The sequence below is a fragment of the Eutrigla gurnardus genome (genome assembly GCF_963514095.1).
Source record: "Eutrigla gurnardus genome assembly, chromosome: 6".
Classification (NCBI taxonomy): Eukaryota; Metazoa; Chordata; class Actinopteri; order Perciformes; family Triglidae; genus Eutrigla; species Eutrigla gurnardus.
This window is the reverse complement of record NC_139920.1, coordinates 16,850,241-16,865,383: the sequence shown is the minus strand read 5'-3', so window position 1 is coordinate 16,865,383 and position 15,143 is coordinate 16,850,241. Positions and strand designations below refer to the sequence as shown.

At 43.3% G+C, this 15,143-nt stretch overlaps 1 protein-coding gene across 1 annotated transcript in view; it reads right to left on the bottom strand.

The window, feature by feature from the left end:
* Positions 1-13,055, bottom strand: part of dennd1b (DENN/MADD domain containing 1B) — a 110,244-nt gene extending 97,189 nt beyond the window's left edge. Inside the window, exons 1-2 of the mRNA XM_084010665.1 lie at positions 12,777-13,055; positions 5,709-5,773 (exon numbers count right to left, since the gene is read on the bottom strand). Coding sequence (XP_083866791.1) covers positions 5,709-5,773; positions 12,777-12,793 — 82 coding nt within the window. The 5' untranslated portion in view covers positions 12,794-13,055. The remainder of the gene's footprint in view (positions 1-5,708; positions 5,774-12,776) is intronic.
* Between the last annotated feature and the right edge of the window lie 2,088 nt (positions 13,056-15,143).

Here is a 15,143-nt window from a genome sequence, read left to right as displayed (position 1 = left end):
TCAACGTTCAACCTTTTCTAAAAGTTCTACTGTGCAGGAGTTTTGCTCTCCGAATATGGAGGGTGGAAATGGGAAGGGGTGAAAGCCAAAGGGAGAAAAAAAGGAACATCACAGTGCTGCTTGAGGGGGCTACAGCAGAGAAGGAAGCAGATTGATAACTAACTAGAGAACAGTAGGTGACACTGTAAGACCCCCTGGTCTCAGCGAAAAATGTTCTTAGGATACAGAACAAAAGTAACTTTCCATAATTGGACAAAGTGCAGCTATAAGGCCATGTGAATCAAAAGGAGGAAATGGGTCTACTATATTACTATAGTATAGCTTTCTGGTCCCCAAAAGCTATGCAGGTGCACTTATATTTACCATTTACACCTCCTGCAGGATATTTTAACACTAGTGACAAGCTATCCTGAAATGCTGAAACAGAGATCCTGTCCCTTATCTTGGACAAAAAAACTCTCAATGTTACACAACTGACAGACACAAACGGGAACAAGATGACGACAATGTTTTCAACAATCCTTCATGACTAGAGGGTGTCATATGTTGCATATTGTACATTGTCTGTAAAAGAACAAACATTTAGACCATTTGAGCTCCCAATTTATCTGAGCTGCATGTCTGAACTGAGGAAGGAACACAGCAAAAAAAAGAAAACTAAAGTGTACACAGAAAGAGCATGCAAAGCACAACACACAGAAGACCCAGGGCCAGGTTTTAAACCAAAAGACTGTAGTCCTGCGAGGCATCAGTGCTAACCCCCCCCCCCCAAAAAACAACTCATCAAGTTGTTTGTAAAGCAGTAAATTGTTTCCCTAATTGCAGCATGAATGTTGCAGTAAAATTGATATGCTGATCTTTTAAGTTTATTGCTTTGTTACTGGGAACAATCTGGCTGGAGGGAGCGGGCGAGGACAGGTAGCATCTGTCCCCACCTACTGCCTTGGCAGCATTAGCGTCATCTGCTAGCTTTGGCAGCATCTTGGAAGCACATCAATATGGCTTTATGTAGCCAGGGCTGCTAGTAGCTAGCATGCCAGTCACGCTCTCAGGCAACACTCGCTCACAGCCTGAGCATCCACAGAGCACTGAGCCAACGGAGCTAAGCGGAACTGAGCTCAGACTGAACAGGGAGGCCAGGTCTCCACGGACCTGCGTGAGGAAAAAGGGCCAGTGTCTGTCATCTATCAACACATCCATGGTTAGAAGTGTGGGGCCAAGTCCAGATATGAACACTGCCACCATTGTAGCTGGGAGCTTTATTTACTTGTTTTTTCCCCCCGCAACACTTCTGTTGAGGAATGTTAATGCTCTCATCAAATCTCTGTATTACTGTATCATAATCAAATCGGGTGATGGGCTTTTCTGTCCTTACCTGTACCAATGATGTTGTTTTTTACCACGTGTTTGGGGGGGAAAAAATACTCATGGGAGTAATAATTTGGGATTTTACCCGACAGGAACACACTTATAATGCTAGTAAAGTTCATTATTCAAAATAACATGTTTTTAGATACTTATACTATATACAAATCGTATTCTCTTTCACCACAATAAGACACAAACAGGGTATGGATGTCTGTGAATCAGTTGGGGCTAAAAGGTCAGTCCATGTCATTCAGACTAGCCTTGTTGGCTGAACATCACATATCTTAAGGAATCTTATGAGACTTTGCACTTCACAACAAACTAAACAAGATAAACAGTTTAATCCAGTGGAATTGATTTTAGATTGGACCAGTGCCAGGTTTTTATTACTGGGAAAACTAATTGACAAAAATGTGCTGAATTGGCAACTGCACCTTTGGACTATCATTAACAATGCTTAGTTACAAGGGATGCAGATTTTAAACAACTCCCTTCAAATGTGTCTTTGTTATCTTGTAAACAAGATGTGCTTGCATTCAGTATCATTCACCAAAACACACTGTGTGTATCCTTGAGGTCTAACCAGAGAAATAAGAGTATGGCAGAGTTTCCCATTCAAATCAACATAGCAGCATTGTCAGAGCAGCGGCCATTTTTATGTGTACCGTTGCCATTGCGATCATTGCAGCGGGCTGACTTCTGTACAATCAACACCAGGTTACAGCCAGGGGGCGGTAAGGTTTTGCAGGAACAGATAAAAGTAGCAGTGAGGCGATTAAAGGGAAATGTATGCTTCATCCACACAGTTTTGTCACAAGAAAGCACATAGCTATCGCCAGATGAGTGACAACTTTATTCAGCTCATTTTTTGCAACCGATGGAGCATTAAGTGCCAGTGGATTACCTCATGGTCAGGGATGGGTTGTGAGCTGCTTAATGAATCTCTACTTCCAACACATATTTCTAAGGAGACTTGGTGAAGGAGGCGACAGGCTGATTAGATGGAAAGCTACAGGTGCTTACTTCAGTTTGGGTCAAGTCAAACACCTACAAGTCACCAAGGTGAGCCCCATGCCTGCATCACTGGCTCAGACACTTGCTTATCATAGCTCCAGCCATTGAAACCACCCCCACAGATGGAACTGGTTTGCCAGTTAAGCTCTCAATTTGCTAATGGATACAAGTTAAAAACTTCACAATGATGAATTACTTTTTGATGAATTACTAACATAAGTATTAATAACGATAATATGATAAAGAGATCCCGTCACATAGAGTCATATCAAGTTGAGGACTTAAGCTTTGCACAGTTTCTACGCCAAATGTTGAACTTATAATGAGTTAGCAAGCTATTCTGAGACGATCGGTTTATAAAGGTCGCTGTGAATTAACTTAATAAAAAGGCAGCTTGATGCAGGCCTGTCTGAAAACATGTGGGTGTTGTCTGCACACACAGATCATTGACTACAGAAGGTGTGAAACCCACAGAACACAGGAAGTTTAGGGATAGGTGTACTGACCGTCTATGAAGGTCAAAGCTATATTAGTCCGACTACAGACAGTACAGGTTTCTCAATGGTGTGTTCATGATTACTGTTAACAAAGGGCACAACCCTGCACTACAATGGCTCCGTGCCCTATTGTCGCACATGGATCTAGTTTCAGACCTGCAGGACCAGGATGTGGTGAGAGTGGCAAAACAGTGGTGCGGATTCAGCAAAACCGTGCACACACACACACCAAGCTTTCCACCCTTTCAGTCACTTTAAAGCCGGGTATTACAAACTGCATGGCTAGATTAGGTGCTGCTCAACAACTGAAATGCAGCCAAAATCATCCTGAAATTAAACTTGTATTCACTAAAACTTTGAGGAGGAGATATGAGAAATATGATCAAGCTGAAAACTTCCACCGCTTCTCCAAAACGCTCACACGTTCTGCACCATGTTGCTATGACAATTTAATTATAGTCTATCATGGTTGGACTATTGTTTGTTTGCCTCTGTGAGTTAGTGGGAAGATAAAGTGTGAATGTGAAGTGGTCCTTTTGGGCAAGGGAACTAATGTTTGGCTATAGGAGAAACAGCTCTAGTTTGTGGTGAGTGACTGTGGAGGTTTCATAGCTGGCCAAAGCCGTTCTGTTATGACTCATAGCATTAACCCTTTCAGCTCGTGATTAAAGGAAGCAGCACAGAATGAAGACAAATGCATACGTTACTGAAAGACAGGTCAAATTTGAGGGCTTTACCGGTTGCGTGGATATATAACATTGGCTCACACAATCCTTCCATTCAGGCACAGAACAATCATAGCACAGTTTTAGCATTCATTTCATACAGATGGCAGCTAAAGCCAAGCTAAAGAAAGGGAAATTGATCAGCTTCGGAGAAAAGTGATTCATTCCCCAAATGGTTATCTGAAACTACTCCTTTAGAAAAAAAAAGTCCACCACAACCCTGAGCCTCTGCTGGCAGACATATACATCATAACACTGTCCTAAACAGGGACATACTCATACCCAATCAGGATTCAGCACAGAGCAGAGAGAGCACTTCAGTCGAATGACTGAGCAGAATGTGCATGTTCTATTTGACCTGAGGGGTGTGCAAATGTTGCTCTGTAGCTGTGCTCCAGGGAGCAGGGGCCCGGATATGAGTCTAACCCTGGATCATACATGGGGGAAGTCAGTTATTACAGTGCAGGCCAGTGGTTTATGAGTTTGGTTTAAAATCCAATATCAGATCTACATCCAAGGACAACTTTCAGTCTACTCTGGTCAGCTCAGCAGCTGCACAAGTGAACCATCCACATAACACCTCTTTAACGTCAAAAACGAGTGGGCAAAATAAGACAGCTGGTGTAATGTGCAGTGAAAATGTTTTTACATGATATTTGACTTATGGGCGACACTGGATATTGATGTGAAATATAGGTAACTTTATTTCCCATATTCATAAAGGTAGAATATAGTGTTGTTCTTCATTGGCCACAGTCATTTCCCGGACTATTCTGCACACTTTTTGTCTACTACTGGAATGTTTGACCAATGCAAACAGCAGAAAACAGATCTTTCGAAAACAATCTTTGTGGGGTCACGGTTACAAGAGAAATGCCTGCAGTGGTTAATTTATGGTCAGGCTTAATAACAGAAGAGTGCAGACTGGAAAAGCTGTCAAATACATGAAGAATGCACAACACTAATAAAAGCAGCTAACATCTCTGACAATTTAACAGATGATTCCAGACCTTCTCTAGTCCTTAGGATATTAACAGAGTAAAGTCTGGAGCACACATAATAACACTACAGACATAATGATTGCTCTCGTTGTGCAAGACTGAACTCAGTCATGCAGTGTAGTTCTGTGACACTTGCCATCTGACTTGAAAAACTCCGCAAACGTTTCTGCCAAAGGTATATGACATATAGCCTTACAATTACTGGAGTTCATGTTTGCAGACGTACGGCTGACAAATACACAACTGGCAAACACATATGAACATCTTTATCAAGATGAATGTTAGGACCACAACTAACAACTATTACCATTGATGAATCCTCTTGTTGCTTTTTTTAAAATGGATTATTTATAAATTGTTTGGTAAGACATTTGAGAAAAAGTTCTATAAACATGTACCGTGACATCTTCACTTGTCATGCTTTATCCAAAAAACCCAAAGATATTCCATTATAAAATATTCCATGCAAAGATATAAAAGTAAGGAAGTTCATATTTTGTGCTCCTAGAATTTATTTATTAATTTATTATTTAAGTTGTTGACGATCCATTTTATGCCAAACATCAAATCATTTAGTAGGCTGCACAACAAAAACCATTAGACGGCCTCTAAAGTGCATGCCATCCTCAGGGTGAAGCCATAGAATTCCCCTTTGATCAATTAATATGATCAACAATCTGCAAAAAATAAAATATGAGAGGGTTGACCCATGTACACCATGGATATGAATGCAGCTGTATAAATGAGAAAGTTTTGTTTTTTTCATCTTATTGTTGCCGTACTGCAATTAAGAATTCGTGATATATTGTCCTCTGTAGTGATAAATTCATATTTTGGTCTATAAATGTCAGAAACCGTGATGCAGCATATCACACTTTCAACGAGCCTAATGTCTTCAAATAGCTTGTTTTTTCTGAACAACAGTTCAAAACCCCAAAGTATTAAAATTGACATTGAAAAAAAAAAAGTAGATTTCAGCTATTTTTCTGTGGAAATGAATGGACAGATAATTTCCCTCTACCTCCATTAACTTTTTTTCCTTTTACTCGTCTACACCAAGCAGGTGACAGACAGACTGACATGACAACATTAACATCACCTACCCTCATTTTCAGATGTCGGACACGACACCTGTACAACCAGATCAAATGTTCGTTCTGGATTCTCCCTGGAAAGAACAAAAACACACTGTTTACTCGGGGGAGATAAGTGGCAGCTGTTATCACACACACACACACACACACAGTCCAGGGCAACAAGTGTGTATTCAGCATTGGCACGCACAGAAACTCTGTTGAAATTCCCCTACAGTAGTGTGATATTAATATTCGTGCAGCGGACCGTGCCCCACTTGACGTGAGTCACACTGTCAATACGCGAGCGTGTTAGCTGAGCTGCTTTATCGGTTTCTCTGTGGACTAAACTCGGGTCACGGGAGCCGGTGTTCGAGATTAACTGGTGGCTGAATTAACTGGTGATATTCTTTATACTAGGCAGATGTTTGGGAGGCGTGTCCTTCTGAGGACCCCTTGTTGACTATCCAGGAAATAAACATTTGATCGCTTCTTGTCTTTATCACGTTCATGTGTCGGTGTGTTTGGAAACATTACGGTCCGCTGTAACATTATAACCGTTCGCCAGCCCGTCGGTGAGCTGCCGCTGTCAGGACTCTCCTAGCAGGACTAGCGAATGAGACAGTAGGTGACTGTCCCGATGCCTGTTCAATACACTGCTAACGTTAATAAATCTGTTGAAATGTGTTCTTGTCGTCAGTCTCATATGTTTAATCACACATGGTTAGTAAACTGCTGTCCAGACGGCCCGATAGCTGGTTCTGCTTTAACCCACCCTGCAGGAGAAGCAGTTTCCAGCCCGCTCAGAGCGGTGAGGAGACTGTGGTCAACTGTGGTCTGCTCAGATTAACCTGTGATACAACATCTGCTACCTACCTGAGCGCTCTGCTCAGCTTTCTGCTCAGCTTTCTGCTCGGTCTAGACAGAACCGCTTGGTACCATCAGACATCTGGGCTGTGGAAATATGTTGTGTGGCGACAGAAAAGAAACAAAGACATGTTTGGCGGAGTTCAACGCGGCACATGTGAACACGACTTGGCTGTCAAGTAGCGTCAAGACCCGCAGATACCAGCGCACTGACCTGTGTGGACCTGCTCTGTCATATAAACACTTCCAAATAAAACATGATGCAGCTAAATGTGAGTTTACACACTGTAGTCATGCAGCACACTGCCAGAACTACAATCAGTCATTACTGTAGCAGAAGGAGACACAATGGATCAGTAACAATTCAGAATCACTTTTATTGTCCAAGTATATGTAGACATACACTAAAAATACAAGGCAGTAGCATGTCCTTAATGTACAGAAATGTGACAGACATATCTCATCTGCCAGTTGAGGTGTGTTCCTGTCCTGTTTGAATCCAAACCAGACTGAATTAGTCTGTATGTGGAGTCTGTTCTAATGTTCTTCCAGACTGGACTATTGCAGTGTGGAATGGGATCAGCAGCTCCGGAGGCAGGTTGGACCTCCAGAAGTAGCCAACACGGGTCTGTAGCTTCCTTATAATTTTCAATCAAAGTACACACGCAGGACAAAAATAGTTAAGGTCTGCTGGGGGACTTCCAACGCAACTTGTGTGGTACCACAGACTGCATGTGGTACACTCAATCTGAAAGGGAAAGAGATAGATGTTTAAATATCGACAAACATTTATCCTGATACTAGGGTTAATTCTTAGCTGTGGGCCTGTATGTGGAGTCTGTTCTTATGTTCTTCCAGCAGTTCCAGTGCCTCCAAAAAGTGCAGACATGCAAGTTAGGTGAATTAAAGTAGACATTTTCAATATCTGTTCAATTGTGACTGTTCACCCGGTGATGTTGAGGTGACCCATCCAAAGTGCATCCCAGTCTTCCAGCCAAACTCTGGGCAGGATATGAATTAAACTTCTTACCCAGTCGTCAATGTCAGCTCCCGAGCTGAGCTCCCCACAAGCTCGGCACAGCTGGGATAGGTCATCTGTTAAGGGGGGAAAAGCCATTAATGTAGTGCAGTGCCAGTATGGACACATTTCAGTGTAGCTGGTACAATCCTGAATACCTGAATTTTCCACCAGAGCCTGTGCCATGTTAAGCCGTAGTGTCGCCACCCCCTCCTGGTCCACACGATACTGCACAGTTTCATTTAGAAGTATCTGCTCTGCAAGCTAAAGTGATAACAGGGAGTACAATTCTGAAGGGGTTCCAATTATGTCAGAACATGCATGATCAAATTGTTACCTTGCACACAAAGACTCCACATGAGGACCCATCAGTCTGTCTTGGATGCTCTATGGTCGAGCATGTCCACCTTCCTACAGCGGGTCGTTTTTTGCGAACCAGTGCCCTGCACACAGAACGATTACAGTTTGGCAAGTGTATCATGAGCCCCAAAGAGATCATTTCCAATTAAAGATCAGCTGAATGGTGAAAAGGCTTCGTGTTGCTACCTAAAGACCAGCCAGTTGGCATTTAATTCACCTTGTTACATCTTTGCAGTGATTTATGTGTTCTGCAGAGGCCCCAAATGGGTCCAGGTACAAGGACCTCATCTCCTTCAGATACATGATCTATGGAGAGGCAAACAAGATGACAGCCAAGCCTTCATACATCAGATGGTCTCATAGTTTCATCTACATCTGTTAACTTTAAGATTACTTACAATGAGTGTCCAGTGTCCACCGTGACAAACCGCTCCAGCTGCCACAGCATACTTTAAGAGGTCCAGCTTACCAAAAAAGTACATAAAAACAAACATTATGCATGTACTGTGGAGGGAAACTGACAGACAAAGAGACTCACCGATCTTAAACTGCCTGTATTTCTTCCTTGCCAGAGTGAGGTCATGAGATACGAATCGATGATGAGTGCCCCAGCTCTCTGGCCCACCATCATCAAATACGCATTTATGATCTATGAGAATAATAATTAGTCGTGACAATGTGAAAGACAAATATCAGGCCAATATAAATGTACCTCTCCCTCCAGCAGCTTTCCTGGGGCCAAGACCAGCAGATCTTCAGAGAACAATTTGTATGGGCCGATCTTGGACCACAGCGTCTTCCTCTTCCTCCCACTCCATATGTCTCTGATCACTGTAAACATAGCAATACCAGTCATTTGTGAAATTCATATTTTATATGTACTTTGTCAGGTTACTGACAAGTTTCTGCAGGATTACAGTCATCCTGTGCCTTGCTGGATGAAGGTGGTCTTGCTGGCAGGGCACTGGATGTGGTTGGCATCTCACGGTCTTGTGGACCAGCCAGAGGAGAAGGATCCAACACCTTTTTTAATTTGGCAGGGATCCTCTCCTCTGGCTGGAAGTAATGTGTCAGGAGGTCTATATTCGACATAAGTTTGGCCTTCCCCTTTTCAGAGGCCAGGACCACATTTTTCCCCTCGAGTTCCATGATCCGGTATGGACCCATCATGTCACTCTCCATCTTGCCCCCTTTCCGTTGCTCCCGTCTGATGTTCTTTTTAAGAACTACATCTCCAATTTTGAACTGGTCATCTTGGCCCCTTTCGCGCTTTCTCCTTCTCACCATTTCCTGGCTTTTTGCGATGTTGGTCCTGACCTCTCTGTACGTGTCCTGCTGCATTTTTAGTCCTTCTGGAAGCTCCTCTTTTGTGACCAGCCTTTCTACTTTCTCTTCGGTTACCTGGCACAAATCACAGTTAGTATGTAGAGGACATAGATGAGCCCCTTTTTTAAGGATGAGAACATTAGAGCAACTTACTTCATACTCCTTTGGTACCTCTGAAGGATACCTGGCCTCCCTCCCAAACATCAAAAAATATGGGCTATACTTTGTCGTCAACTGTTTCTTTGTCCGCAGACCAAACATAGTTGACTGCAGAAACTGGTCCCAGGATTGTGGTTTCTCACCCACCAGTTTGTTCAGGGACCTCAAAAAGGAGACAGGAAAGAATTTAGATACTCATGCACAGTATGACAAAACACATATTAGTTTAGCTCAATATTTCATGAAGAGCTTAAGTTATTGAACACAAATATACCTCTGTATGGTGCCATTAAGCTTCTCCACTAGGCCGTTGGTCTGGGGATGGTAGGGGCAACAGAGGCTCCTTTTTATGCCCAGCTTCTTGCACAGGCCGTAGTTGACCTTGAAATGATCAGTTGGACTAACATTAAATAGGTGAGCACAGCAGCAGTTACATATCGGGCAGTCATAATGCTTCATCATGGTACCTTGTTGCGGAATTCTGAGCCCTGGTCTGTTAGCAGTCGTTTAGGTGCACCAAATTTGTAAAAGAAATCAAGAATACAACTGGTCACCTCATCTGCTGTTTTGCTCTTTAGTGGGTAAGCCTCTGCCCATTTAGTGAAATAATCAACCATGACACATATGTACTGGTTGCCACCATTGGTTACTGTGAGTTTACCCACTAGATCCATCCCTACGAGCTCCAGAGGCTCAGTTACCTGGGAGGAAAAAAAAAAACACATTATAGTATTTCTATTTCAGTGTTGTGATTGAAAGCTGACAAAATGTGCCATTGATTCCCTTACCTCTATCGGGTTGTATTCCCTCTTCTCTTTCACGTTCGCTCTCTTGGCCTGGCACTGTGGACACTGAGCAATCTAAACATAACATGAGTTCCAACAGCATGATGAATGTGTTCACACAAATGATTTCATGATACATTATATTGAAAACTAATAAAACATACTAGCAGTATATGAACAAACACATCACACTCTACTGTACAAGCTGAATGAGTGTTCCACCTCATTTTAAAGATACAAACTTACCCACTTGCGAATGTCCTCCTCCATGCCAGGCCAGTAATACCGGCTGATGATGGCACTGTGGGTTTTTTCCACGCCACAGTGTCCTCCAAAATGGCTGCAGTGGAATTCTTCAAATATATCATTTGCTTCCTCTGCACTTAATACAACCTTAGCAAGGTGCTCAGCTTTATTTTTTCTGCGCCTGCAGATGTAGTGCAGATCTCCATCTGGTGTTTAAATAACATAATGCTACATTTGTTAGTTTTACCATGGCAGATGATCACTGTGTTCTGAACTTCAGATGGCAAGCATTCTTACCTTTAATCCGGGAGGTGTCCGCTCTCCTTTTGATAACATATTTTTGTTTGGCCGTTAACCCCTCAGGATACTGGTTGTGGAGCTTGAAATTGAGCACCTCCTGCACAATTTTGGGATCCATCACCCCTATCTGTCCCTAGCTCCTACCTCCACCTGTCTCACCTGCTCCAACCTACCTACTCACCCCTTCACACACAAACAGATACACAACAAGATACAAACAGGACAACCACAATAAAGACAAATAAACCTCTCAAACACACACAGCCACACTCTACTACTCACAGCAACCACTCAACTATCGACTACTCACTCACTCAGCTACTAACCAATCACCTAACTATGTCTGACTTATATGTTTTATCTCTCTCTATCTCTCACTATCTCCGTCTCCTCACAAACCCACAAAGTTGGGGCATGTCAGTTGGGTTTATATAGTCTGTACCATGTACCAATGAAACCTGCTCCCAACCACCCACAGGTTAATTTAATAACACTGATTAACTGTAACTCCTGATTAACTCCTGCCCAGAGTTTGATTGGAAGACTGGGATGCACTTTGGATGGGTCACCTCAACATCACCGGGTGAACAGTCACAATTGAACAGATATTGAAAATGTCTAGTTTAATTCACTTAACTTGCATGTCTCTGCACTTTTGGAGGGCACTGGAACCGCTGGAAGAACATTAGAACAGACTCCACATACAGACTAATTCAGTCTGGTTTGGATTCAAACAGGACAGGAACACACCTCAACTGGCAGATGAGATATGTCTGTCACATTTCTGTACATTAAGGACATGCTACTGCCTTGTATTTTTAGTGTATGTCTACATATACTTGGACAATAAAAGTGATTCTGAATTGTTACTGATCCATTGTGTCTCCTTCTGCTACAGTAATGACTGATTGTAGTTCTGGCAGTGTGCTGCATGACTACAGTGTGTAAACTCACATTTAGCTGCATCATGTTTTATTTGGAAGTGTTTATATGACAGAGCAGGTCCACACAGGTCAGTGCGCTGGTATCTGCGGGTCTTGACGCTACTTGACAGCCAAGTCGTGTTCACATGTGCCGCGTTGAACTCCGCCAAACATGTCTTTGTTTCTTTTCTGTCGCCACACAACATATTTCCACAGCCCAGATGTCTGATGGTACCAAGCGGTTCTGTCTAGACCGAGCAGAAAGCTGAGCAGAAAGCTGAGCAGAGCGCTCAGGTAGGTAGCAGATGTTGTATCACAGGTTAATCTGAGCAGACCACAGTTGACCACAGTCTCCTCACCGCTCTGAGCGGGCTGGAAACTGCTTCTCCTGCAGGGTGGGTTAAAGCAGAACCAGCTATCGGGCCGTCTGGACAGCAGTTTACTAACCATGTGTGATTAAACATATGAGACTGACGACAAGAACACATTTCAACAGATTTATTAACGTTAGCAGTGTATTGAACAGGCATCGGGACAGTCACCTACTGTCTCATTCGCTAGTCCTGCTAGGAGAGTCCTGACAGCGGCAGCTCACCGACGGGCTGGCGAACGGTTATAATGTTACAGCGGACCGTAATGTTTCCAAACACACCGACACATGAACGTGATAAAGACAAGAAGCGATCAAATGTTTATTTCCTGGATAGTCAACAAGGGGTCCTCAGAAGGACACGCCTCCCAAACATCTGCCTAGTATAAAGAATATCACCAGTTAATTCAGCCACCAGTTAATCTCGAACACCGGTCGCTCGGCACACGTAACGTGCCGCCTGCCCGGCTAGCGGAGCTGCTAATTGGTGGTCAGCTAACGCTAGGAGACGGGGCGACAGCCTGACCCCAATGCTCTCGCCAGCTGGCCCCGGCGGTTAAGTCCACTACTGGTGGAGATGGCTCAAATTACCGGCAGACATTCCTTCCTAATACGCAGCTCCGAGTTAGCGCTACGTGCCGGGACAGCACGCTAGCCGTTAGCTCGACAGGTCTCCGGTGAGAAGCGACGCAGAGAGAGGCGGACGAGGGGGGGGGGGTGTAGGAGAGCCTCGGGGAGTCTTACTTTATTCTGCTGTCCATGGTTTTAGCTACAACATCGCGACAACTCCGCGTTGCTGTAGGCTCCGCTTGGCTGTCCGACAATATGTCCAGCTCGTCCTTCCCGGGTCTCGGCCGTTAACTTCCCCGCTCCTATCTGATACCGCTCACAGGCTTCCGCGAGCGCATGCTTCAAGGTAGAGTCGTGTGCTTTTTTGTGTGTGTGTGTGTGTGTGTGTGTGTGTGCCCGTCCTCCTGCCGTTAAATGTAGCCCGAATCCCCACAGTTCAGCACCACAGCGCTTATTTCCCACAACAAACACCACTCCAGGAAGTGCTGTCAAAGAGCTGCTGACGTCAGCGCGTCAGATGAGCACTTCTGCCTGCGAGCATCTCTCCTCCACTTAAAACGAGTTAACAACGAGCATGCTGCTGCACACCGCAGACCCGAGCCGTGTGGTTCATGCTTCTGATAAAAATAAAAAAAATAAGAAATGTGTTTCCCGACGAGACACTGCGTTGTTCGTTTAATTGTGGCAGCGGTAGTTTTGTGCATGCATGGTCCCAGGACCATTTTGTCCACTTGAGAGCTAAAGTAAAAACATTCCCACCACAACAGTCATGCATATTATATTTATGTATATTGACTTTGGACCTCAATTATTGTATATGTTATTATAAAACATTGAATATAAGCTCTGGGAAAGCTCAATTAATGCAAATCTTTTTCGGAATTTGCACCAATAAAGTTCTAGTTATATATTAAGGTGGGTCCTCCATCATCATCCCCTTGTAGAGGACCCCTGTGGCTAAAATACATATTTCAGACCTGAATTATGTTAATTTAGCATAGTGCTGTGTAATGTTGGCAGCAGGCTTCTGTTGAGTCAAATTAGCACAAGGTGACAGACAGACAACTTGGTGGTATTATTCCAGCTCAGGAGTCCTCTGGGCCTCGGCCATGTGTTGTCTAGTTTGAGCACTTGGAGGTGACAGAGGTATTTGGATCTGGGGGTCAAGAGAACAGACTTTATTACAATGGTCATGTACATACAGGGGAATTTAAATGACCTGCAATTAACCCGTCCTAAGTATTTAGGAGAGGAGCAGCGGGGCTGCTGTAAGGCACCTGGGGAGCAACTTAGGGTTCAGAGTCAAGGACACTGAGACATAGGAGCCGATGGAGCCGCGAACCTTGTGGTTAAAGGATGATCCACTCAACCAACTGAGCTACAGCTGCCCCCATAAGACTGCTGAGCTGCTCAGATCTGTGGTGGACCGAAGACTGACATGATTACTTGACTTCATCCTGCATAATTATAGTGTGTCATGCCTAAATGCTACCTTCAGTAAATGCTGATGTTGCAATACATAACTCTACATAAATGTTGAGATTATGAAAGAATATCCATGTCATGAACACACACCATGCACAAAATCAGCGATACTATCTGTGATTGTAAAAATCTGCTTCAGGACTCCACATTAAACAAATGACTCACAAATCTGCTGAGTCACTCCTCTTAAAAGGCAAAAATCCACACTAAAATACAATTATTTCTGTCATTTTGTACACCTCTGATGAATTTAAATGACACAACTCTTTCCTCCATGAATGCACACAATTCATTTAGGTGTTATCTCAACCGGAGATGATAAGAGCCGCTGGGGTCAGTAATACATTCATTGTTGGTGACCAGCTCCCTAAAGTGACACCTAGTGACATAATAAATTAGTGTAATCATGCTCTTGATTTCCTGTTTAAGACATGTTGTTTGTCTTTTAATAGATGTTGACTTTACAGGCCAAAATCGTTGATATGCAGTGCCATCTAAATTCGGTTTTAGGGTGGACTTTCCTTTTATTGTTTGCATGTTTAAGCAATATTTGTCCCCTGGTAAATTGAAACCAATGGCTTGGATGTACTTCTCGCTCCTCTCTAGAGAGTCAGCCTGGATCAGAGCCAGATCTCTTCGGGCTGACTGGAAGGTAATTAAGTGGCAGCAGACTGGGGCATGCTGTTTCAGGCATCCGTATGAAATGATAATGGCAGGGCTGCTGCCTAAACATTAAAATAAAAAAAACAACAAAAATGTGACACACATACACACAAAGAGACACATGCATGAAGCTTTTAAGATTCTTGGGCACCGGGAACCAGTTTGGTTTCACATTTCAGAGAACAGGAAAATGGACGATACAGTTTCTCATTGTTATTTGCAGGCCCTGAAAATATATTTCAGAATGGCCTCAAATATGTAGCATAGTTGAGATGCATAAGATGTATTTTGCTGGATTGAAATGTCTCTCACAAGAAAATATATAAAGAAAGCTACCTGTGTTTTTTAAGGTTGGTTGTTGAAAATGCAGTCTTGCTTAAATTCCTGCAACAG